We start from the raw sequence: 24,031 nt of genomic DNA, 5'->3' as shown, positions 1-24,031 counted from the left end.
TTAGAAATAAATTTTATAAAAGAAGTGCAAGACTTGTACAATGAAAACTATAAAACATTATTGAAAAACATTAAAGAAGACCTAAATAAATGGAAAGGCATACCTCATTCATGGATGAAGAGGCAATAGATCATTAAAATAGTCCACAAACCGATCCACAGATCTAACATAATACTTTTAAAAAATCCCAATAGGTTTTCAGTTTACCAAAAATTGACAAGCCAATCCTAAAATTTCCATAGCAATGCAAGGGATCCAGAGAAGCCAAAACAATCTTAAAAAGAACAAAGATGGAGGACACACACTTCTTGATTTCCAGACTTATCACAAAGCTACAGTAATTGATGTGTTGTAGTACTGGCATAAATATAGGCATACATATCAATGTAATAAAATTGAAATTCCTGAAATCTTTTCATTTAAGGTAAGTTGATATTTGACAAGTGTATCAAAACAACTTAAAGGGGCAAAGAACAGTATTTTCAACAAATGGTGCTGGGACAGTTGGATATGCATGAGCAAAAGATTGAAGTTCGACCACCATCTTACACCATGCCCGAAAATGACCTCAAAATGGACGATAGACATATATCTAAGAGGGAAACCTATAAAACCTGTAAACCTATAGAAGAAACCTTTGGGATAAATCTTAAAGACCTTGAAATAGGCAATGGTTTCTTAGGTATGGCACCCAATCCTGAGTGAAAACACTAAAACACAGATAAATTGTGCTCCATTGTGACCTTAAAAACTTCTGTGCTTCAGAACCCTCGATTGAGCACAAGGAAGACAACACATGAGATGGGAGAAAATATTTGCAAATCATATATCTGATATAGGACTTTATCCATAATTGTAAAAAATACTTACAACTGCATAATAAACAGACACATAGCCCAAATAAAAATGAGCAAAGGATTTTAAGAGATGTTTCTCCAAGGAAGATACACAAATGGTCAATAGGCACAAGAAAAGATGCTCAATATCATTAGTCATTAGGGAAATACTAACCAAAATCACATTGAGACACCACTTCCCAGTCACTAGGGTGGCTGAAGTTGAAAATATGGGCAATAACGAATGTTGGCAAGGATGTGAAGAAATTGGAATCTTAATACATTTCTCCTGGTATTGTAAACGGCTCAGTCACTTTTGAAACCAGTGGAGCAATCCTCACAAAGTTAAACATTGAGTTACCGTATGACGTAAGAATTCCACTCTAGATATCTATGCAAGTGAATTGAAAAAATATGTCAAGTAAAAACCTGTACAATAGTGTCTGTAAAGGCCTTATTCATAACAGCCCCAAACTGAAAACCACCCAAATGCCTACCAGCTGATGAATGGATAAACAAAATGTGGCATTATTACTAGGCTGTTAAAGGAATGACATATTGATACGTGCTACAACACTGATCTAGAAAACATTATGATTGCTGGTAGAAGCCAGTCAAAAAAGGCCATCCTATTGTATGATTCCATTTATATGAAATGGACCCGGGATCCCCTGAGAGGAGTGTGACCACAGAGAAGACCTGGCAGGGGGATACTCAGGAGTGGGTGTGACAGACTCTGCCTTCCCAATAGCAGACTGGACGTCTCCAAAAGATCCTGGAAGTCAGGAAGAGGGGCAAGTGTTAGCGTGGTTCCTTCCAGTGCAGGGCCTGGCTATGGATGTGGGCTGCTTAATTGGAGGGAAGATGTGGTTACTTGGATTGTTTGAACTGAGAGGTTGCAGGACATGGGAAATGGTGGGCAGTTGGGTCCCAGGAAATGAGGATGGGGCTGGACAAATTGGGAGACCTACACCCAGGTTTTGTGTTGCCTTGCTTCACAAATAATATTGCGGGAAGTCTCAGGTCCCACAGCCTCTGGAACAGGGAGCCCATCCAAAGGAGGCAGTTGGCTATTCGGGGAACGGGGCCACGGAAGAGGCCCTCATTAGTCTGGCTGCTTGCCAAAAGCCAGAGGCGACCAGGAGCCTCCTTCCTCTGAGTCTCCCAAGGTCCCGGTAGAACAGGGCTGGGGAAGGAAGTGGGAGTCCTACAAACTGGTCTCATGGTCTGGGCAGGGGTCACCCGGGCCACAGAGGGAAGGATGGAGGGGGACTGTCCTGTGTGACTCTGCCAGTGAGGACCAGAGAACTCTTCCAGGGGCAGCATTTCTGGAATTGGGCCGGGACTTACTTTTGTGTGCTCAAATTGGGGCTGCAGGAAAACCCTCCCACTAGGATGCAGGCTAGAGGGTGGGAACAGGGGGAGGGAGTTGGGGTGGCAACAATCCTAGATTCCACGGGCATGCTTTGGAGGAGAAAGAAATCTGGGTCTCCGAAACCAAGCAGGTTCACTGTGTGGTTGTAGAAATTCCGGATTCATATTGAACCCCCTGCCTTTCTGTCCTCGACCAAGCAGTGAGGAGAGGGCAGGGCAGAATGAAAGAGAACGTCCTTTTGAATCCCTGAATAGGAGCTGTGAACCTCAGAGGAAGACAGAGCACTCATTTCCCTGCGTTTCTCTTTGTCTCATCCTTAGTCCCTAGACCATTAGTCCCAGTTGCCATGGGAACCGAAGCTGAGTGTCTGATGCATTCATTGGACTGTGGGAGAAAAGCAGAGCTGGTCCTTGAAATAAAGGCCCTTGGGAGAGGAGATTTTAGCAAAGCCACCACAATGAAAGAGTTCCCAATTTGCACAGATATATTGATCGCTGAGATGATTATCTCTCTCACACACACGCACACACACACACGCACTCTCTCTCGCTTCATCCTGAACAGACATTCACAGGACTTTACACTGGTGGCCCATAGGTTTCTTGGGGGTGAGGCTGTGCTATGACGGCAAAGGGGTTGGATGTGTGCAGTAGGGGGGCCTAGGCAGGGGAGCGGTTCCCTTAAACAGGCCCCTTGAAACCCAAGTCTGACAGGGGAAGAGAGGATTGGGTGCAGAGCTTGCAATGGGTGGACGCAGCCTGTTGGCGTGGAAGGTCCCCCTGTTTGGGGTGGCAGGCCCTGGTATGACATATGTCCCCTGCACCCCTCGCTCTTGGTTTCTCGAGCTTCGTCCTCTGAAATGGTCCCCACAAGAAGTCCCAGGCAGGACCTGGGATGGCGGATGCCTCTTCGCAGAGGCAGGGCAGGGTTCCCAAACCTGGCCATTTCCTCCTCCCTCACGGCCCATGTCTCCTGCCCCCTGCTCTTAGGCTGTGCTCACCTGTGGCCCCTGGACAAGGACGTCTCTCCCTGTCCTTTCCTCTCCCTCACCCAGGTCCTCCAAAGCCCTTTCCTCTGCCCTCTCTCCTCCTACCTCACCTCAGCATCCATCATCACCCCTCATCTTTCCTCTCTCCCCTCCCTGACTGCCGCCGGCCCTGCCGCCCTGCACCCCCTCTGCTTTCGCCCACGCCTTGCTGCCTGTCCTCCCCTCTTTCCTTTCTCACTCTTGTCCTCCCTCACTCCTCCCTCTTGTCCTCCCTCCTCCTGTCTGCCTTCTCGTCCCTCCCCCCCTCCCCCCTCCCGTCCCCTGCTGCTTGCGGAGTGACTAATAATCAATTCGTTCGGTTATGATGGACCTAACGCCATGTGCCTGGAGCTTTCGACCTGGCAGGGCGGGCACATCACGTCAGCCACAGCCTGTTTGTTCTGCGACAAATTACAGAAGATGATATGGGATTAGATGACAAGGAGCTATGAGCGTGGACAATAGGGGAAGTCGTTTCTCTGGTGGGCTCAGACAGGAAAATGTCACTGATGTTTGTTGTTCTGCCATCCAGCACCCGCCTGTTGCCTCTTTACAGAGCTGGCTTCCCTTTTATTTCTGGGCCAGTGTCCTCTTCTGCCTTTTGCAGCGTGAAGGGACGCTCTCTCTCTCTCAGGGTGTCCTGCCCCCCGCACTCAGGTGTGGACACCAAGTCCCGCCAGATGCCCACTTCCTGCAGTCCGACTCACCAACAGCCCGTGCCAGGCGTTGCCTCCACTTCCCTGTGGACCCTCCTTCCTGCTACCAGGGTCCCCAGGGCACTTTTGTCCCCGTGCTTCCTTCATCCTGCTGCCTTCTCACCCTCACCCCTTCCCTTTCTCCCCGCCCTCCTGGCTGAATTCCTTTGTTTTTAAGGCTTAACCCCGCAAAGACAAAGAGGATGGGTGAGGAGACATTAGAAATACAGTGTCAGGAGATGGAAAGGTGACAGATGGGTGATATCTGACTGAGCTCATTTGGGAGAGCTGATCTTCCACCAGCAGTGAGGAAAGCTGGAAAACCACGGACTTTAACCCCTTCACCAGACCTTCCACCTGTCTGCCAGTTCGGCGCTGCCCTATAGCCCTGCACGTTGAGGGTGACGGTGGGGGCTGTCAGTTGCAGGACTGCTCTCAAGTACACTTAATGACCATTTAGACACCATTTACGCAGCTCCCTGTAGCTCAGCAAATCGCTCTCTGCCAACTGTGTGAGATGAAGGAGACATTTACTCTCTGCAGATTTATGGACTTTGGAACGTCAGGCTCCCTGGAAGGCATATCCCCAAACCCAGAATGGGGATTCAACGTACTGCCCTGCCCACAGAAATTTCTAAGCCCTGGCCCCCTTTGGACTTTGGGTTCCGCTTGCTGGCATCTTGCCCTTTCCCACACGTGCAGGAGGGTCTTCCCTGTGTAATCTCACCTTCTCGGGGCAGAAGACTTGGGGATATTGGCAGGCAAAGGCCTCTCAACTTGTCTTTGTCAGCTCACTGTGGTTTCTGATTTCAATATGAGTTTTTCTTAGCGCTTAGGTTACCTAGCAGGATATAGAGGGAACTTTCTACTGATCTTTGTTATTAATTTCTAGATTCCGTTGTGGCATTGTGGTCAAAGAATATACAAATCACTGAAGCATCAAGTCTTTGTGGACACTCCTGGGATTCTATGTATTTAAATATCTTCACATGAATGTAACAGAGTACAATACAGAAAGGGAACTGCCCCGAACATGAAAGTCCCATTCAGGAAGCTGTTACATTGCAAACATCGGAGTAAGTACCATCTGGGTCAGGAAATGGGGTCCTGTTGCCGGGCAAGTGGGGTCACGCCTGCAATCCCAGCGCTTGGAGAGGCTGAGGCGGGAGGATCGTTTGAGGCCAGGAGTTCCAGACCAGCCTGGGCAACAGGGCAAGACCCTGTCTCTACGCAAAGTAAAAAAAAACAGCTGGGCGTATTGTTGCGCGCCTGTGGTCCTAGCTCCTGGGATGGTGAGGCAGGAGGGTTGCCTGAGCCCAGGAGTTCAATGTTACAGTGAGCTTGGTCGCACCACTGCTCTCCAGCCCGTGCATGCGCCTGAGACCCTGTCTACTGTCTTGACATTTAACACTGTAGTGGAATTTTGCCTCTTTGTGACCTCTTTACACATAAGGAGAACCCTTGTAGTACACATTTTAACAACCGGGCTTTCTTTCAGCAACATTATTTTTATTTATTACTATTTATTTTTGTTGTCACTTGCAACTGTATTTCATTTCTCTTCAGTACTGAACAGTATTTCCATGTGCGAGAATGTAGCACAATTTATCTCTACCTTCTATTTCTGATGGACATGTCAGTAGTTTGCAGCGCTGGAGTGTTGCATTTATCACTGTGTGAACGTTCATCCCAGCATTTATCACTGTGTGAACATTCATGGCATGCGTGTCCTTGGGTCAGCGCGCGTGTGCTTTTAGGGCTGTGTTTGCCGGATCACTGTTGTTACTTTTTCCTCCTTTGTCAGCCTGACTGGTGGCCGCGGCTCTCTCTGGATCTTGTTCCTGATCTCGGAGGGAGAGCTTTCAGTGTTTCACCATGAAGTGTGACTGTCTTTGTAGGCTTTTAAAAGGTGGTCTGATTGAATTAAGAGAGTTCCCTTTAATTCCTCGTTGGCTAAGAGTTTTTTGTCATAAGTGGATGTGCATTTTTAAAAAATCCAGCGCATGAAATACTTTTCCTGCTTCTATACAGAGTACAGTCTGTTCCCTTAATACATTACTTCTGTGAGATCGACCACTTCATTTCTAGAATATTCTTGACTTGTCTGTGACATATGTTTTTAGAGATATAGCTGGATTTGTTTTGCTAATGCTTCATTTAGATTTTTCTCTCCGCGCTTATGTGCAAGATAGGCCTGTGCATTTCATTCCTTGTCACGTTCTTTTAGGGCTTGGGCCTCATGAAATGAGATGGAAAGTGTTTCCTCTTTTATATATTATCTGGCAAGAATGTAAGATTGACATGGTTTCTTTCTGAAACGCTTTGTGGAATTAATTAGGGGAGCGAACGCAGTCTGGAGGTTGTTTTTGTTGTTGCTGCCGGTGCTCTCTGCAGATTCCATTCACGTGGCATTCATCGGCCAGTTCAGACGGTCCCTTTGTTTGGTGGCCTTTTGTTGTGTTTCCTTGAAATTCGTACGTGATATCTAAATTTTCAAATGTATTGGCACAAAGTCGTTTTTTTTTTTTTTTTTTTTTTTTTTTTTTTTTTTGTGAGACAGAGTGTCACTTTGTTGCCCTGGCTAGAGTGAGTGCCGTGGCGTCAGCCTAGCTCACAGCAACCTCAAACTCCTGGACTTAAGCAATCCTACTGCCTCAGCCTCCCGAGTAGCTGGGACTACAGGCATGCGCCACCATGCCCGGATAATTTTTTCTATATATATATTTTAGTTGGCCAGATAATTTATTTCTATTTTTAGTAGAGACGGGGTCTCGCTCTTGCTCAGGCTGGTCTCGAACTCCTGACCTCGAGCAATCCACCCGCCTCGGCCTCCCAGAGTGCTAGGATTACAGGCGTGAGCCACCGCGCCCGGCCAAAGTCGTTCTTGACTAATGATCTCTCTAATACCTTCACTGTCCATAGCCGTGTCTCCTCATTCGTAGCAGACATTGGTTAGTTCGTGATTTCTAATTCCCTCAGACACACGCAAGCCATGGATCAATCCTATCGTCAGCAAAAAGAAGCAACTTTTGGCTATGTTGTTTTATCTTTAACTGATTTAAACTTTTATCCTTACTTCATGCCTCTGCTTTCTTTAGGTTTAACCTGCTGTTCTACTACATTTTTGAGGAAGATGCGTGGGTCAATTATTTCTGCCTTTTTCCCATGTAATATAGACATTTAAACTGTATCCTACAATTTTTTAGTTATTATTCAGCTTACTACATTTTGTAATTTTACCGATGATTTCTTCTTTGAGCTGTGGGTTATTTAGAAGGCTATTTCTTAGCTTAAAAACATAGAAAGGGGCCAGGTGAGGTGGCTCACGCCTGTAATCCTAGCACTCTGGGAGGCCGAAGCGGGTAGATCGCTGGAGGTCAGGAGTTCGAGACCAGCCTGAGCAAGAGTGAGACCCCAGTCTCTACTAAAAATAGAAAGAAATTATCTGGCCAACTAAAAATACATATAGAAAGAATTAGCCGGGCATGGTGGCGCATGCCTGTAGTCCCAGCTACTCGGGAGGCTGAAGCAGGAGGATCACTTAAGCCCAGGAGTTTGAGGTTGCTGTGAGCTAGGCTGACGCCACGGCACTCACTCGAGCCTGGGCAACAGAGCGAGATTCTGTCTCAAAAAAAAAAAAACAACAAACATAGAAAGGATGCCTTTTCTTTCTGTTTCTTGCCTGATTGCTCCAGCGAACCTCCAGTACTCTGCCCAGCAGAAGTGGCCAACGCGGGATCCTTGCCTCGTTCGTGATCTCAGAGGAAAGGCTCTCACGCTTCTGCCGTTAGCTATGATCTTCACAATGGACTTTTTATGTCTGGCTTATAGTACGTGGAGGTAGGTTCCTTCTATCCTAGCTCGTTGAGTGTTTTTATCATCAAAGGTATTGAGTTGTGTCAGAAGCTTTTACCGCAGCGACTGAGGTCATCCTGTGGTTTTGTCCTTCACTGGGTTGACATGTTGCCCTGCATTAACTGACTTCCACTGGCTGAAACTTCCTTGCCATCCACGAAGAAATCCCACGTGGTCATGGGCTTTTAACGTGCTGTCGAATTCGGTTTGCCAGACCTCTGCGGAGTATTTTTGCACAAATATTCTTCTGGGATGGTGGTCTTTCCTTTTATCCTCCTTTGTTTTCTTGTGGTCTCCTAATCTCCCTTTGCTGCCAGGTTCATGCCGGCCTCTTAAAATGAGTTGGAAGTGTTTCCTCCTGGTCAATTTTGGAAGAGATTGAGGAGCACCGGTGTTGATTCTTCTTGAGCTGTTTGATGGGATTCTCCACTGAAGCCGTCTGGTCCCGAGGTTTCTCTGCTGGGAGGTTTTTGATTAGGGATTCAATCTCCTAGCTAGTTATCGAGCTCTGTTCAGAGGTTTTATCTCTTCATGGTTCAGTCTCGGTAGGTGTTTTGTGTCTCAGAATTTACCCATTTCTTTTAGATTATCCAATTGCTTGGCTTATAATTATTCATACTATTGTCTTAAAATCTTCTTCTTTCTGCGTATCTGCTGTAATGTCTCCTCTGTCATTCTGATTTTAGCTATTGGAGTCTTCTCTGTTTTTCACAGTTAATCTAATTAAGAGTTTGTCCATTGTGCTGATCTTTTCATAGAAACCAACTCTTAGTTTCATTGCTTTTTTTCTATTACTATTCTCGGTTTCCTCTGGTTCTACTCTAATCTTTATTACTTCCTTCCTTCTGCTAACTTTGGGTTTATGAGGTTTTCCCATTTCTAGTCCTTGACACATAAAGTTAGGTTGTTGATCTGAGCTCTTTCTTCTTTATTAATGTAAGCATTTACCTCAACAAACAGCCCTCTTAACATTGCTTTTCCTGCCGCATCTGATAAGTTGTGCAAATTCGTGCTTCTGTTTTCATTTGTCTCAAGATATTTTCTAATTTGCTTTGTGGTTTTTTCTTTGACTTAGTAACAATTTGAGAGACTGTCATTTAATTTCAAACTATTTGTGAATTTTTCTATGTCCTTCTGGTGTTGGTTTGTGGTATCATTCCATTTGGGTCAGAAAAGCTACTTGGTAGGATATCAACCTTCTTAAATTTGTTAAGATGCTAAATGTAAACAAAAACGCTAACATATAAAACCTCTGGAAGAGAATGTAGGATAAGGTCCTTGTGAACGTGCTGTAGGCAGAGGACTCATGTCTATTACATAGAAAGTAATAGCTGCAGATAAAAACTGCGAGCTGAATTTCATCAAATTCAGGAATTCTGCTTTTCATCATTAGCAAAATGAAAAGGCAAGCCGTGGATTTTGAAAACGTTTGCAATATATACTCCTTACAAAGGAAAAGAACATGACATTAATGAGAACCCTCACAATTCATTCATTAGAAGACAAACAACTGAATAGTAAATGGGCAAACCATGGGAACAGACCTTCACAGGCACACGGCCGAGAGAAGAGCGTGGGCCAAGGTCACTAGTCGAGGCAGTGGCAGAGCTGGACCAGAGACCTCAGGCAAGGGGCTTCCCTTCTCCAGGTCTGTTTCCTCATGGGTACACTGAGGGGTGCAGAGCCCCAGAGGATCATGGAGGATGCAGTGAGATAGGGCACAAAGCACCCTCGGCCCAGGGCCTGAGGATGACCGAAGACGAGATGAGGAGGAGGAGCAGGATGGATGCCCAGCACCACGCCCAGCCTGATGTCTCAGGGGGCTGGCTGTGGGGGGCAGTGGCAGGCCTCAAAGGCCTCCGAGGAACCTAAGGGTCAGGGAAGCCGCCAGGGGAGGCGAGACTCCTCCATGAAGGGACCTTGCTCAATGAAGGGAGATGGGGAGCAGGTGTACAGGAGGGTGAGGGTGCCCAGCCGGTGGCTGTGGTGCCCCCAGGACGCTGCAAGCCCCTCCATGGCAGGGATACCCGACTGCAGGGCACAGAGCACACATCTTGGCCTCAGAGGGTCCTGGGTTCAAGTCCCTGCTCTGACGCTTCCAGGCCCCAGGACTCGCGGCAAGGGACTTCCCTCTCAGAGCCTCAGTTTCCTCATCCACAAAATGGGCCTATTGTCTCCTCCTCTCAGGCTTGCCTGATAAATGGAAACGGAGGCCCTGACAAGGGATTGTACATGAACACTCAGAGCCACTTGATGTACCAGGTCACAACTGCAACCAAGGGACTCCACAGATGCCTGTTGATCTGCAAGTGTAGGAGCAGGGGGAGGGAGCAGGCTGCGCTGGGGAGGAGGCTGTGGGAGCCCTCAGTGCCACAGCAGGGGCTCAGAGGACACTTGCTGACAGGGACCCTGGGACTTTGTGGCGGGGGGTTGCACAAGGCCCCAGGCTGGGACAGGAGGGAGGCCTGCCTCGGTGTCCCATTGGCCCTGGGAGTGAGGAGGTGGCTGTCTCTGGGGAGGCCGGCCTGACCCTCCCGCGGGACCCAGAGCCTGCCCGCCTTTCCCTCGGTGCTCCTTCCTCCCTGGCCCCAGGCAGCCTCCCTGCCATCCTCTGCCCTGCCCAGCCTGCTCTCAGTGCTGCCCCTGCAGGGTGGGCAAGCAGGGCAGGGTGGGGAGAGCGGGCCCTGGTGAGGCCCAGCTCAGGGTGGGGAGGGGCCGGGGGGAGAGCCCAGCCAGCACGGACGACTGGGAGGTGGTGCCCTGGCCGGTGCCCTATCTCTGAGGGCTGCTTCCTGCTCCTTTCCAGATGAGCTTCCCTATCTCAAGTCCTGCTGCACACAGTGCTCAGACTCACGCCTGGGCCTCCGCATCCTGATCCAAGGGAAGGCATTGCCTCCTGTGTGCATAAAAGCGGCCCGGGAGGCTCTACCCAAATGGCATATAACTGATGACACCAGGGCTGGTGTCCAGGCATCCCTCATCTCTGCCCTAGCCCCAACCATAGACCTGGAAACGAAGGGAAGAAGATTCCATTTCTCTGTGTGTGTGTGTGTGTGTGTGTGTGTGTGTGTGTGTGTTTGTGTGTGTGTGTGTGTGTGTGTGTGTTTGTGTGTGTGTGTGTGTACGTGTGTCCAGTTCCAGTCAATCTCTGGACTCCGTTTCTGTTAAAATCCCAGAAAGTCACTGTGGCCAAGGATGGACACAGGCACCAGAGAGGTAGAAATGACAGCAGCAGCCAGCACGGTGCAGACCCACCCGAAGTCTGTGTGAAGACAGGGTGGCTTCCTGGGTGTGTGACCTGTGCAGTGCCAGGCTCAGAAGGGCTCCACACGTGGTTGAATGCTGTTGTCGCTGTCTCGAAATTCTTACTAATTCTGAGCAAGGCGACCTGCGTTTACATTTGCCACTGGGCCGTGCCATTACGCAGCCCGCTCTGGGTCAGGATCGAGGTCTGGCAGCCATGGGAGCCTCTACTGGGGGCAAAGGGAAAGGGGTGGGGGAGGCAGGATCCTTACACTACTGTCCGCATCCTCTTTGTCTGGGGCTCTGTGCTCCCCAGCTCTGGACGTTACCACAGAGCTCCAGAAAGCCCTGGACTCTGTCCCTGCCTGCCACTGAGTCCTTCACAGGAGGCCGACCTGTCTCTGCCCTCACCGTCTTGCACCCAGAGGATCTACAGCCCTACCCCGGGCTCCCCCAGGTATCACCCGGCCCTTGGACACCCCAGGACCTAGGCCTGGCCCTGGCCTCCCTGGGAGAGCCCTGCTTCCAAAGGAGAAGAGCACGGAAGCCCCCAGACAGGCCTCCGGTCTGTCCCAGGCAACGGACCATCTAGGTGCGCACAAAGCCTCGTCTTCATTCAATCCGGCTCTCCCGGCAATCACGGCTCCTCCTTCTGCCCGCTGGAGCAGGGAGAGCATCACTGCCAGGCCCACCTCGCTGTCCTGAACACTCTGTCCCTAGGACGGGGTTCTGAATCGTGTGAATGATGAGCCAAGGGTTCCAGAACATCCTCTCCAAGATGGGGCTGCAGGAGGCGGGTCCTGCGGTCTGTTGACCCTGTCCCTGGGCGGGAGGGACAGTGGCACCAAGCCAGTCCTCCACTCCATCCCTCCTGCTGCCTCCCTCTTGGCCTGGAACTGGGGCTGCCCAGCAAGCCTTGCGGGAAGTCACACATCATGTTGCCGGGGGGCCTCCTCAAACTCATGGTCCCCACGCTCAGCGGGAACCCCCACACCTGCCAGCATCCCGCCTGCCGCTGGGGACCCTTACAGCAGAGCCGGGCCCACCTATGGCAGAAAGCCCAAGGAAGTTTCCTTGTTCCCAGCCCCGCCACGGGCCCCGGACGGCGCCGCGTACGCAGGTAAAGGAGGGAACAGCCCGGTTAATTCTGCAACTTTAATGGAACACTGATACCAAAACATGACAGCACAAGAAAAAGCACACGACGAAAGCCGGAAGAGCAAAGAAAGCTTCATCTTGCATGCCACCTTGAACTCATAGAAGCTGCCTGGGGCGCTGTGTCCACAGGGACTCTGAGGAGGCCCCCCGGCTGGGCGAGGAAGACTGCTGCAGCTCGTCAGCGGTGTCTGCAAGCACAAGGAATCAAAGTGGGAACATCCGAGGGAAACACGCGTCCACCAGGGAGGGAGAGAAATCAGAAAACAAGCGTCTTTCCACACGCACACCGCCGCTCCCGCCCCGCCCGCCCCCGCCCGCCGGCTCCCTCTGCCGGGTCAGGGCCCCTGCACCGCCCTCCCGCAGAGGCCCTTGCCTTTCTCTTCCGAAACTCTTACTGGATCCAGGAGAAGAAGCTGGCGCCAATCCTGGCGGCATTTCGGGTCCGGATGGTGGAGCTGGTGCTGGGGCCATCTAGGACGCTGGTGCTGGCCCCACCGTTGGTGCCAGTGCTGACACCAGCTCTCCAAGTGGCCCTCCGGTTGGCACGGTTGCTATTCAGAATGTACTGATGGTATCTGGCCCAGAAAGCAAAGGGGATCCTGGCCCAGGCGTCGCCAAAATCTCCGTCCTCGTCCCAGGTCAGGAGCTCGGCCTGGATGTCGTCCCAGCTCCACCGTCCAACCAGAGCTTCCTCCCCGATATTCATCTGGGCCCTCATCTGGGCCCTGGCGTGTTCCTCAGCCATGTCCACATCCATAGTCTTGAAAGCGTCATCCACGGCCTCCAAGAAATGAGCCTTCCATTCCCGGGGGTCTCGGTTCTGATTCTGAGGTGGAAACAGCAACCCCGACCACGTGGGGAGCGGCCCCACCCCCACCGAGCGAGCGCCCAGTGCCCACCTCACACCCTGGGCCACACCTGGGATGTCGCCCCATCCCTCAGGCCGACCACGCCTGCGACCCGCTGTAAGGTGCTCAGGGACCTCTCTGAGCCTTGGCACCCCCACTGGAAACACACGATAACGAGCAAGCCGCAACCAAGAGACAAGCAGGGTGAGGAGGCCCCCCCCCCCCCGCCCCAGCACAGGGCCCCGCACAGAGGCCTCCGTTACCTGGGCGATGAATCTCAGGACCCGCATCTTGCTGGTCTCGTGGCGGGCTCGCAGGCCCCACAGGAACTCGTACTCGGGGGGGTTGCTGTTGGGGATCTTCTTGTACTCCAGGTACCTTAGCGTGGGAGGGAAGAAGCCTCGCGTCTAGCCCAGCAGACCTGATGTTGAACTGACGGGTTCCACGGGGGCCCTTGTCGGCCCCTGCGACAGGCCTGCCCCGCGCCTCCAGCACCGCCCCCCCCCCCCCCCCCCCCCCCCCCCGCCATCGCAGTCTCACTCCCTGCACTTCTGCCTGCGACAGGCAGGCCCCCAAAGCCTCACGCCACTGCTCCTGCCTGGAAGCCGTGCGGGAGGGCAGGGGAGACGGGCCTAGGGCATTTGTTCCTAGGAAGGCCACAAGTGTTCCGTGCCCCTCGTCACAACGACCCCAAGTTCCTGTCGGGTGCCTTGGGAGCAGTCATTCTTCAGGCCCCCTGCTCTGAGCACACCCGCCGGGAGCGTTTCTACCTCGGCCTGGCCCAGCCCGGGAAGGACCCGCCAAGGAAACCCACGGGCGGGGAAGAAACACTCAGCCGCGAGCGGCTTGCTCCATGCCCTCGCCTGATGCTCAGGCACCGCGAGCTCCCTTCTCCAACACCGCCCTGGCGCCCTGCCCCCCACAGGCTCGCACGGGCCGCCCGCACCCGTGCCGCCCATCCCTCTAGTTTAAGATTTGGGACACGGAAAGGCCTTCTCGGCCGCACTCGCACGCAAGCAAGTGAGCTTCCTCCATACTCACTTCTGCTTCACAAATTCTTCTGTGATGAGTTTCCTCAGGTCGCCAAGGAACGGGTGCCTCACCCTGAGGGCAAGGACGGGAATCCATGAGCAGAGATGGTGGCAGTGCCCGACCCCTGGATGAGGGCAGGGGCACTCCCTGGCATGATTAGGAGCTTCCCAGCTCACAGGGCATCGCCACAGAGGCCTGGGCATGCAGCACAGGCCAAGTGACTGCTCGTCAGGGACGCCCCAGTAGGGTGTGACGCAGTCCCTAACTCCGACCCTCTCTCTTCCCGCTCATCTGGAGACACAGAGCAGAGAGGCGGCTGAGAGTTTGGCACCGTTCCCCCATCCGTCCTGACAAGACCCTTTGCCCTCCACCTAGTCTGGGGAGCCTCGCTCCCCTGCACCAGACCACCAGGCTGTCACCATCCCGGGACCCCTTCTGCCAGAGGACGGCGCCGAGGGGAGGATCAGGCAGAGCCCAGTCTCACCCGGGGCGCAGTCCCATCTTGCGTAGCGCCTCCCACAGGACAGCTGCAAGGGGAGAGGAGGTAAGAGAGATTGGCACCGCAGGCAGGCAGAGACTCTGGGCAAGCCCCCGGCTGCAGGCCCAGCCACTCACCCTCGCTGGCACGGTTGCCCTTCATGAAGATGACGCCCAGAATCACCAAGAGGAGACTCAGCCTGGGAGTGTCCTTGGTCCTAAAGGTGCGGAAAGCGGGATCCTGTCCAGCGCCCCTTGGCTGAGGCGGGATAGCCGGCTCACTCTCCTCGCCTCTCCCACACACCCCAGCGCCGGGGCACTTCCTCCCAGCCGTGGGCGCAGCTCACGCCCTGCTCCCAGCCCGTTCACACCTCTGCCTGAGACCTAATCACCTCCTCCCTAAAACATGGACACCAGGCCTTCCCTGCCAGGGCTCCGCAGAGCACAGGGTGAGGCAGGGAGCGGACGCAGGGCACAGGGCACAGGGCAAAGGGCAAGCTGCTTTCCTCGGAAGCCTTGGGAGGAAACCCTGACAGCAGCCTGGGGGGGACCTTGCCGGCAGCAAGGCCTCAGCCCAGGCCACTGTCCCTTTCACGCACACTAGTCCCCACCGTGTGGGAGCCGTGCTCGGCGCTCAAGCTCCGTGTTCCCGCTTCTCTGAGGGGCTGTGGGCCGGGAACGGGCACCACCCAGGAAGGCCACAGCCCTGCTTCCCTTTCTTACTTTCCAAGGAGGCGAGCTGAGGAATCCCGTGTGCAGATCAGAATATACAGGTGTTCTTCCTTGTCGATTTCCTTCAGGTGGATCCCAAACTTCTGCACGGGGGAGACAATGGTGGGGAGAGAGAGATCAAACCCCGTGCTGGGCACCTGGCAGGCAGGCAGTCACCTCCCGGTTAGAACCTCCTCGGCGGGGAATCCAAACTCATGGGCGAGGGTGGAAGGGGAGAGGACCCGGGGGACCTGCCCTGTGAGAGCCTTGGCGCTGGCAGAGCCAGTGAGACCCACCTCAGGAGACAAGGGAAGGCTCGGGGAGCACGAGAGAGGACAGGGAGGAGAGGAGGCGCGGCGAGAGCAGCCAGTGCAGGGGAAGCGCCCAGGCGGACAGGCAGGGAAGGCTCCTGAACCGGCGGCACCGACACCGGCCCCCAGTCTTATTCCGCAGAGCTGCTCCCACCCGCACCCACCTTTTCCAGAGTGTACGTTGCTCGTTCAATGATCTCGGGGAAATGTTCGTCGTATTCTCGGATGACGTCCTTCAGCATGTCTGCGGGAGGGGGCAGTTGGAGCGAGCACCTGGGCTGAGCAGGGGCCACAGAGCTGCGGCCCCCTGGTCGGCCCTGCGGGGCGCGGCACAGCCAGGACCCCGTTCTGTGGCACCGGAGGGACCAGCTGCAGCCTGCTGGGTGGGGGCACAGCCGCAGAGTAGGGGCTGGCGAGGGGGCACGGGCTGCCTACCTGAGCGCTTGATGGGAATCTTCTTGTAGTCCTTAATCATCAGGTATTTCACCAACTTATTTGCCTGCAGAAGGAGGGACACACGGGGAGACCGAGGCACGGGTGACTGCAGAGAAGTGGCCCACGAGGGAGGAGAGGAGGGAGATGGGGAAGGGCAGACTTCTTACCCTCTCTTGCAGAAGGGTCACGTTGCGGGGGGGCAGGCACAGTACGTGCCTTGAGGGTATCTGGGACCTCGGGGCCATCGGGGTCCGAGGGGCCGACTGAGCCCACGCCGTCACCGAGGGCTGCGATGCTCTCCAGGTCTGTGGGACCGTAGGAGGCTCCCTCTCCTCCTCACTGCTCTCATATTCATCATCCAGGTGCTTGGACTGTAGAATTAGAGCAGAGACCAGGGGCCACCAGGCTCGCCGTGCCAACGCGCCCGGCACACACCTTCCCCGAAGCAGGCACGTGCCAACAAGAGCAGGACGGGCAGCGGCTGGCACGTGCCGCGTGCGTACTAAGGGCCAGGCACCGAGCCAGCCTCTTCTCCCACCAGTCCTGAGGGTAGGAACTGCGTGACGTGAAAACATGCTCAGCAAACTTGCGTTGAAGCAACAGGGCCCAGCGGAGGGGAGGGCAGGGGAGAAGAGGGAAAGGAGGGGAGCACGGGAGGGGGGGGGGTGTGTGGAGACGGCAGGGAGATCTCACCTTCTTTGTCCTCTTGCCTCCCATCCTGGTCCAGGGCTCGGCACTGTGCTGAGCGGTGGCAGCTGCACCCTCGGGCTCAGGGATGCTCGTGGCCATCTTGGCCTTGGCAGCAGCTGCTGCCACAACATTCTGAGGCTCCACCCACCGGGTCTTGGCCAGAGCCTTCCCAGACTTGGTCGCCTTGGGCCGGGTGGCTGCCGCCTCCCTGGCAGGTGCGGCCTGGGCCACACCGGAGGCAGCACTGGGGCCCTCCGTGGCAGCCTCTTGGGCCGGGGCAGGTCTCTTGGGGCGCGGGAAGGCCATGCCGCTGACACCTGCCGGCTGAGTGAAATCAAAGCCATCGTTCTGGCCCAGAAACGCCGCCTTGGGCCGGGTGGCATCCACCTCACTGGCACGTGGGGCCTCAGAGAAAGCACAGGCCGTACTAGGGCCCTCGGTAGCAGCCTCCTGGGCCTCCTGGGCCGCGGAGGCTGCCTGGGACTGCGTGGAGGTTGCTGGAGCCCCAGGGACAGCCGCCTCACTGGTGACAAACATCTGGGAGATCTGCGGAGAAGCCAGGGGTGTCTCAGGGGTGGCCCTCTGAGCTTCGGTGCAGGTCGTGGGCTGCACATTGTCTCCCGAGGCCCGAGGTGTGGCCACCCGGTGGTCAGGGAACACCTGGTTCAAGGAGGCGCGGGCGGCAGCGGCGGCGGCCCGGGCGGCGGCCCGGTTGGCACGGTTGGAGGCGGCAGAGCGGGCTACGTTGGCGGCACGGGCGGCCGTCTCGTTGGCGAGTGTTTCCGGATCCAGCTGCAAGGCCTCCACCAGGGTCTGGGCCAGCACAGGGTTTTCCAGTTCCCAGGGCTCATTCTGCAAGGCCGGGGAGAAGGGCAGGGGAGGCAGACCACTCTACACGCTGGCCTCATGCTGCCCTGGGCCAGCCCCCCTCCCTGCCGGCAGCCAGCCCCGACCACCCCAAGACCTTCCCAAACCCCCTCCCTCCAACCAGCAGGAGAGGGAAGGTTTGGGGGAGCTGCGCAGTCCTCCCCCGCTCCACCCTCCCCTTCATCCAACCCCTTTCCCCCTTCACAGGGGAAAAGGCCCAGGCCAGCAGGTGGCCGAGAAGGGGCCTCACCGCTAAGATGCGAAGGCCTGGACCCAAGCTGCCGAAGGCTCTGAGGATGTGCATGTCAAAGCTGGTGAAGGTGCCATAGCCACCAAAAGCACCGAATTCTTCATAGTCGTTGCCTTCGGCCATCCCTCCCTCCCTGACCTCGTGGCTCCCCTCATCCATGGCTTCCACGCTGTGGTTTTCCGATTCCACACTGTAGCTTCCCTCAGCCATGCTGCGGGTCCCAGAGAGAGAGAGAGAGAGAGAGAGAGAGAGAGAGAGAGCTCAGCCTGAGAGGGAGGGGGAGGCAGCTGCAGGGGGAGGGGCGGGATCCAGTGGGAGCTGGGATCTCTAGGGAGGTCAGGGGCCACAATCATCAGGTAACCAGGCAGTAGGCAGTACGAGGGGGTGGCAGTGTCTGACGGGGGACGATTGGTCAGGGACAGAGCCCTAGGAAAGGGACAGCCCTCGCACCGAATAGGGAGTTTAGGACGGGCAGGCTCCCCGTCCCAGCGGCTGCATTGGGATAGCGGGTGTCCTGCAGGGCTGGGGTCCCAAGAGTCCCAAAGGGGATGCAGTGAGAGAGGCGGAAACAAAGGGCTTGAATTTAAGGGCCGGGGCAGGGCACCGGGCTGGGAGGGGAGCACGTGGGAGGGCTCAGAAAACAGGGACAGCGGCAAGCTCTGGGAAACTGAATCCCAGGGACCTTTTGGCCAGGTCCGGGAGGGGGGCATCCAGCTGACTCCGGCCTAGGTGGGGCTCGTGCTGGAGCGCTAGGCGTGGATGGAGTGGGCGCCGCGGACCTAGGTGAGGCTCCAGGTGGAGCGCCGCAGCTCTCACATCCAAGGACTGGCACTCCAGGAAGGGGCCGGCGGTCAGCTCGGCTGGAGTAATCTAGGAGCGGTGGGGTGGGGGTGGGGCCTCCGCGCTGGGGCAGCGCAGCTCGGGCACAGCGCACGGGGCTGCTCCAGGCGTTCGGGTCACGGGGTCCGCTGTAGAAAGGGCTCGGATCCCAGCGCCTGCGACTGACGGGGATGGGAGCGGGGGCTCCCGCCTAGACCTTGGGTCGAATGGGGTTCCGGTTCTGCGTGCTTGGGCTTTGTTCAGATCCGGAGGGGGGAGGAGGGCGCAGCGCGTCGGGTTCCACTCGCCCTCTCCGGTCCGGGCTGGGGCTGGATCCTTACCTTCCCTGGGGCTCCAATGGCGTCCGTGCTCAGCACCGGGAACCCCGCAGCCGCGCCCTCGCCTACTGCTGCCAGCACAGCAGCCCGGACCACCCCGCCCCTTTTCTTCGTACACCCCCCGCGGCTGGGGAGCCTGCGCATGCGCGGACCCCTCCAGCCCGCCCGCTTGCCCAACAAAAGCCCGTGCCTCCAGGTCCCCAGTGCGCATGCGGTTCCGCGGGTGGGGGGCTCCTTCCCGCCAGATTCCCCTCACCCCTCCTCCTCCGACCTCAGGCGCGCGCACTGGTACCCCCGCAGTGCAGCTCCACCCACCCAATCAGCTACTCTCAACCCCCCACTTTGCACAGTGCCTCTCTGTCCTGCCCTGTCCTTTCCCCCAGACCCCTCCAGGCTGCTTGGACATACGCTCTGCCCCGTTTCCCCAGCATAAGCCCTTAGGTCACAATTAACGCGGTCTGCTAGCTGGGGTCTCTAGCTGCAACAAGTGGAACTCCTCAACCTGCGGGGCCAGGAGGAAATGGAAATGCCAGAGGATGGCAGTCCCCTTTGTGTTCTTCTCCACTAGCCACCTCTGTGGCCCCCAGACACGTGTCCTTCCTCAGCTACCCATTTCGCAGCTCTGTACGTCGCCGCGGCATCTGTGCGGGGGCTTATCGTCGTCCTCTCACGGCAGCCCTGGGAGGTGGATGTCGGCATCCCCATCTTACACATCGGGAAGCTGAGGCACAGACACACCGCAGAACTAGACAAGGCCACAGAGCCAGTGAACGGAAAAGGCAAAATTTGAGCCTGGGTCTTCCTGACTCCAAAGCCCATGTCTAGCTAGTGCTGGGCTGGGGACCCAGGCACCAACCCCCTTCCTCCATCTGTCGCAAAACGGGAAGGTTTGTGTTCTAGGAGGCCTGAGCTCATGCTTTGCATACGGAGGGGGGGGGGGAGCGGAGGGACACAGGCAGAGGCCCCCAACCCACCAGTTGCCCACTCTGTGTGGGTCCATCCAGGCGTGGGAATTGTTCCTTGGGGTCCACTCTGTGCTATGACCGTCAGCCTTCTTCATTGTCAGTCACACAATCTCGCTGCCCCTGAGGCCTTCTTGGTGCCCGCTGGAGCAGCCCCGACAATCAGGCACCTGTGTGTGGGAGCCACGGAAGCCCTGGTTCCTTCCGGGGCCTGGGGCAGCTGTGGTCTTGCGGAAAGAAGCTGTCTGTCCCTAGCTGTGTGAGCCCACTAGGGCCACTGATCTTCTCTGAGCCTGGTTTCTTTCTCTCTCTCTCTCGCTCTCTCTCTCTCTCTCTCTCTCTCTCTCTCCTCTCTCTCTCTCTCTCTTTTTCTGTGCCTGGTTTCTCCATATGCAAAAGAGAAAGTGCAGTAAGTGGTTCCTACCCAAGGACACACAGGCTGCTCTGCTTCCAGGATGACTGGAGAAACTGCTTTTGAGGCAGAAAATGCTACAGTCCCAGCTCACATTGAACCTGGACTGTTTACGAAATCCGCAGTGGATTTTTATATTGGTTTTTATATCAGCCTTGCCAGGACCCCTGTGTGTGAATGGGACCTCAGCTTTCACTCTGCTGTGGCCATATCCATTCTGCTGGCTCTCTGGCTTTCTTCAGCTGCGGTATACCAATCTCCCCTGTCAGCTAGCTGCCTGTGTCTCTTTAGCCCTTCCTTCATAGCACGTCCTCTGTGGGAGGTGACCAGACCCTACAAACGAAAGCCTTGATAACCTGCTATCTGCTAATCACTCCAAAATCTACAACCCCAGTTTGAACGTTTCCCCGCCTACATTCATACATTCATCTCCACCGTTAACAGAAAAAAAGCCGAACTCTGTTAAATAATTTTAAAGAGATTTACTCTGAGCCAAGTTTGAGGATTATGACCCGGAGCCACGCTCAAGAAATCTTGAGCAAGTGGACTCCGTGTGGTTGGATTACAGTTTGGTTCTATGCATTTCAGGGAGACAGGGGTTACAGGTAAAGTCATAAATCAATACATGGGAGGCATACATTAGTTTTGCAGGAAAAGGTGGGCTATCTGGAAGGGGGGTGCTTACAAGTTATAAATCGGTTTAAAGATGCTTTCACTTGTAATTCTCTAAATGCCTGAAGCTTCGTCTAAAGGCTTGGAATGTTTTAACATAAGGAGCTATTTATCAGAGACAAGCCACCGGACATAGTTTTGTTGTGTAAATTGAGGACCTGCAGGTTTGCCTTGCATACGCTTAGAACTGTTAATGGGTTACAAAGGATGTCTGTCTCCAAGAAGGGAGGGGGCATGAGGAGGCACGTCTGCCACCTCTCCTCCTGGCAGGCTCTTTAGTTTTAGGATATTCCTTTGGCCAAAGGGGGTCCATTCAGTCAGCCGGTGGGGGGGTGAGCCTTAAGATTTTATTTTAGTTCACACCACTTGGCTGTCTTAAGGGCTCTTCATCGTTAGCCCGTGTAAAACTGGTCCCTTGCTATACTCGCCTCTCCCACACACTCGCCGCACATCCCCATGTCTCTTGTTTTTCTCCTATCTTCACAATCTCAGTAAATGGCACCGCTGCCCACACAGGTACACACTCCAGAAACTGCGAGGCATCTACCACCACTCCCCCTTTCTCATACCCTGCGTCAAAACCGGAAAGCTCCGAAGATCTGCAGAGCTGCCTCTCGTGCAGCTCTCTCCTCTCCATTACTCCCAGCAAATCCTAGTCCTATTGGCCTCTTGGATTCTCAATTCTGTCTCCTTCACTCAGGTTGTCCATCGGGCTCTGCTTGTGTTCAGTCTTCCCGTGTTGCAGCCCGCAAACTCCATCCAGGCAAGGAGCTGGCTGGGGGAGTTGGGCCATCAGAGGGCTCACCTGGTTAGGTTCCCTTCTCTCAGGGATCACTGTCCCATGTAGTGATGTAAAGTCTTATAATTTTTTGGTTTATGTGTATTTAGGGGGGAGGGTGAATCTGGTTCCTGTTAATTCATCGTCAAATTCCTAATTTTTCTTTCACTGAGCCCTGTGCTTTTAAGATGTATCCATGTGGCTATGCAAACATCTAAGGTGTATCCAAGGTGCTCTGCAGAGAACCCATGCTGTGCTTCATGACATTTTACCTATTCATTCTCCAAAATATGAAGAAACTTTTTTTTCATCTATGGTTATCAAAAGCCATTGTCAGTCCTAAGCAATGGGGGTGTGATAATTGTTTTTATGATCATTTTTTTAAAAAATGATGTCTCTGGAAGCAACATGGGGAATGTAGTGGAGGTGCAAGAATCAAGACACTGAAAAACTGGTTAGGAGGTTCTTTCTGTCAGATGTGAGAAATAATGATGACTTGTACAGAGGCTTTCAGCAAGATGGACGTGTTTCTTCCCCATTCATTGCTCGGGGAGTTCAATCCTCCTTGGTCTTTCTAGCATCTGGTCTCCTTTTCTGTGTTCCTATGAGAAGGCAGTGCTCTACTGACTTCTTAGACACATGGTGATGCAAAATCAGGACTGCAAGCAACTAGAATGTCTCCTGACTCCCAGTGGTTCCCCCACACCTGTCTTTTCCCTCATGGGCTCATGCATCAAGTTCAGGTACCAGGTTCTTAAAGTGGTCTCACAGAATGCAGGTTGTCCTTATTTTGGTCTTGGTTTATCTCACAGAACTTTGAACTTGACATTTAGATGATCCAAATTGCAAACACATCCCATGGCTGACTCACTGGCTTCTGCTATTTCTCAGTTGGAATTGGCCACTTCAGGGCCTCTTCAGTAAGTACTCCACCGTATCTAACCAACTATTGTCTTTCCTTGGGCACAATGCTATTTTATGTACCTCATATTTTATAATTGCCTTGAAACAGACAAAACGTATCACTATTGCCCTTCTGAGAAATGTCTTTCGGCTATTTCATATAAAACTTACAGCTAAGTTATATATTAAAAATATTCAGCAGAATTCTTTTTGGCTTCTCACCAATCACCACCCTTGCCCCCTCCCAAAAAGGATCTGAAGATAAAAAGGAATTATCTAATGATAACTTTCTTCTTGATGACCACTCTCTGAACATGCCTCACAAGTATGCTGGTGATCAGCCTCTTGGTTGGTTAGGGCTGTGGTAACTGTTCTAGAGCTGCTGATTACCATTGGAAAACCAATGTTGCACTCTTGTAAGCTGTCATCATGGTCTTTTCCTCTGTCCTCCCCAAATAAATCCCATTGTAAAGCCATATCCATGCCACATTCACCACTCAAAGGTACCCAATGTGGGAATCTTTGTAAACTTTTATCTACCTCATATCTCAGAAAAGAGGAAAGGAAGAGAATATGGGAAAATAAGATCATTATGTTACAGTGGCTTCAGTATGGGAAGTACTTCTCCATTCGAACCTTGAGATGTTGCCCATAATCCTCTATTAGGTTCAGGTAACAATTCAGGCCCATGGTGAATTATTTAATAAAACATAATGTAGAGCTTGGGAAACATCAGCATTTAAAAAATATGGCTCTTTGATTCCCCTGAATCTCATTACTATTACACCTGCCACAAAAATGTCCTTGGTATGTCATGGCCATGGTTCCAATGTTCTTATGGCTTGCTATATTCTCTATTTCATTTTACAAGTTTGATATGATAAATTCCCAATACTAGGAGCAGGGAAAATTTAATCTGGAATTCCTTGTTTTGTGCCTGAGAGGATTCAATTTCACCTCAGTGCCCCATCGTGGGGAATTCTCCGTGAGGTATTATACAAGACTTGATGTTTCCTTCTGTTTTTCTTTTCACAATAATGCATACATCAGTCTATTACCTTCACAGTATGTGTTTCCCACACAGACACATGAGTGCAGCTTGCTTCAGAAAGAGTAGTGCCTTCCTGTCCCTGTCCTTTTCCCTGCACCATTACTACTGGTAAGATCTCAGCTGCTAGCTTTTCACCAAAAGCAATGACTGGAGTGGGACCTTTGTTGCCTTAACTTTTACAAACAGCTTTAATTTTTCATGGCTAATGTTTAGAGTTGAAGGTAAGGAAAAGAAAAGTGGGAACTTCTGGAATTCACTATTCTTTTGTCTTTGCTTTTTTATTATA

At 53.5% G+C, this 24,031-nt stretch overlaps 2 protein-coding genes, 1 long non-coding RNA gene and 1 other non-coding gene across 5 annotated transcripts; 1 reads left to right on the top strand and 3 right to left on the bottom strand.

Moving 5' to 3' along the window:
* Positions 1-2,496: 2,496 nt before the first annotated feature.
* On the bottom strand, positions 2,497-4,041 carry LOC123628251 (putative uncharacterized protein FLJ39060). The gene is made up of 3 exons (XM_045537875.1): positions 3,927-4,041; positions 3,619-3,784; positions 2,497-2,635 (listed from the first exon to the last, which is right to left on the bottom strand). The coding sequence occupies exons 1-3, from the start codon at positions 4,039-4,041 to the stop codon at positions 2,497-2,499; spliced, it is 420 nt and encodes a 139-aa protein (XP_045393831.1).
* Positions 4,042-4,832: 791 nt separating this feature from the next.
* Positions 4,833-8,825, top strand: LOC123628593. The gene is made up of 3 exons (XR_006731700.1): positions 4,833-5,009; positions 7,629-7,773; positions 8,106-8,825. It is a non-coding gene; the product is annotated as an uncharacterized LOC123628593 (long non-coding RNA).
* A 3,347-nt stretch (positions 8,826-12,172) lies between these two features.
* On the bottom strand, positions 12,173-19,103 carry LOC123628592 (melanoma-associated antigen D4). 2 transcript variants are annotated; one of them, XM_045538419.1, is made up of 13 exons: positions 18,971-19,103; positions 17,811-18,021; positions 16,697-17,545; positions 16,171-16,374; positions 16,004-16,067; positions 15,733-15,812; positions 15,270-15,361; positions 14,685-14,764; positions 14,554-14,596; positions 14,079-14,141; positions 13,301-13,415; positions 12,563-13,015; positions 12,173-12,377 (listed from the first exon to the last, which is right to left on the bottom strand). In XM_045538419.1, exons 2-12 carry the CDS (start codon positions 18,018-18,020, stop codon positions 12,581-12,583), a joined length of 2,235 nt encoding a protein of 744 aa, XP_045394375.1. In that variant the 5' UTR covers position 18,021; positions 18,971-19,103; the 3' UTR covers positions 12,173-12,377; positions 12,563-12,580. The 2 variants fall into 2 exon arrangements, with proteins under 2 accessions (XP_045394375.1, XP_045394374.1); XM_045538418.1 differs by having other exon boundaries at positions 12,585-13,015; positions 18,971-19,102.
* LOC123628993 lies at positions 13,666-13,791 on the bottom strand. The gene has a single exon (XR_006731868.1). It is a non-coding gene; the product is annotated as a small nucleolar RNA SNORA11 (small nucleolar RNA).
* Positions 19,104-24,031: the final 4,928 nt, after the last annotated feature.

Source organism: Lemur catta, chromosome X (assembly GCF_020740605.2).
Source record: "Lemur catta isolate mLemCat1 chromosome X, mLemCat1.pri, whole genome shotgun sequence".
Taxonomy (NCBI): Eukaryota; Metazoa; Chordata; class Mammalia; order Primates; family Lemuridae; genus Lemur; species Lemur catta.
The sequence above is the reverse complement of the archived record's forward strand: the minus strand, read 5'-3'. Positions and strand labels throughout refer to the sequence as shown.

Bases quoted from the DNA above. Each gene is read 5' to 3' on its own strand.
- LOC123628251 (XM_045537875.1), bottom strand. From the start codon at position 4,041: ATGAAGGAAGCACGGGGACAAAAGTGCCCTGGGGACCCTGGTAGCAGG. The intron at 3,785-3,926 runs GTGGGCATCTGG...CTCTGTAAAGAG, and splicing joins GGTGAGTCGGACTGCAGGAA to GCAACAGGCGGGTGCTGGAT. The intron at 2,636-3,618 runs GTGATGTGCCCG...TCCTCTCCCAAG, and splicing joins ACAAACAGGCTGTGGCTGAC to GGCCTTTATTTCAAGGACCA.
- LOC123628592 (XM_045538418.1), bottom strand. From the start codon at position 18,020: ATGGCTGAGGGAAGCTACAGTGTGGAATCGGAAAACCACAGCGTGGAA. The intron at 16,375-16,696 runs GTGAGATCTCCC...CTAATTCTACAG, and splicing joins GAGGCAAGAGGACAAAGAAG to TCCAAGCACCTGGATGATGA. The intron at 15,362-15,732 runs GTGGGTGCGGGT...TCCCCCGTGCAG, and splicing joins CAACGTACACTCTGGAAAAG to AAGTTTGGGATCCACCTGAA.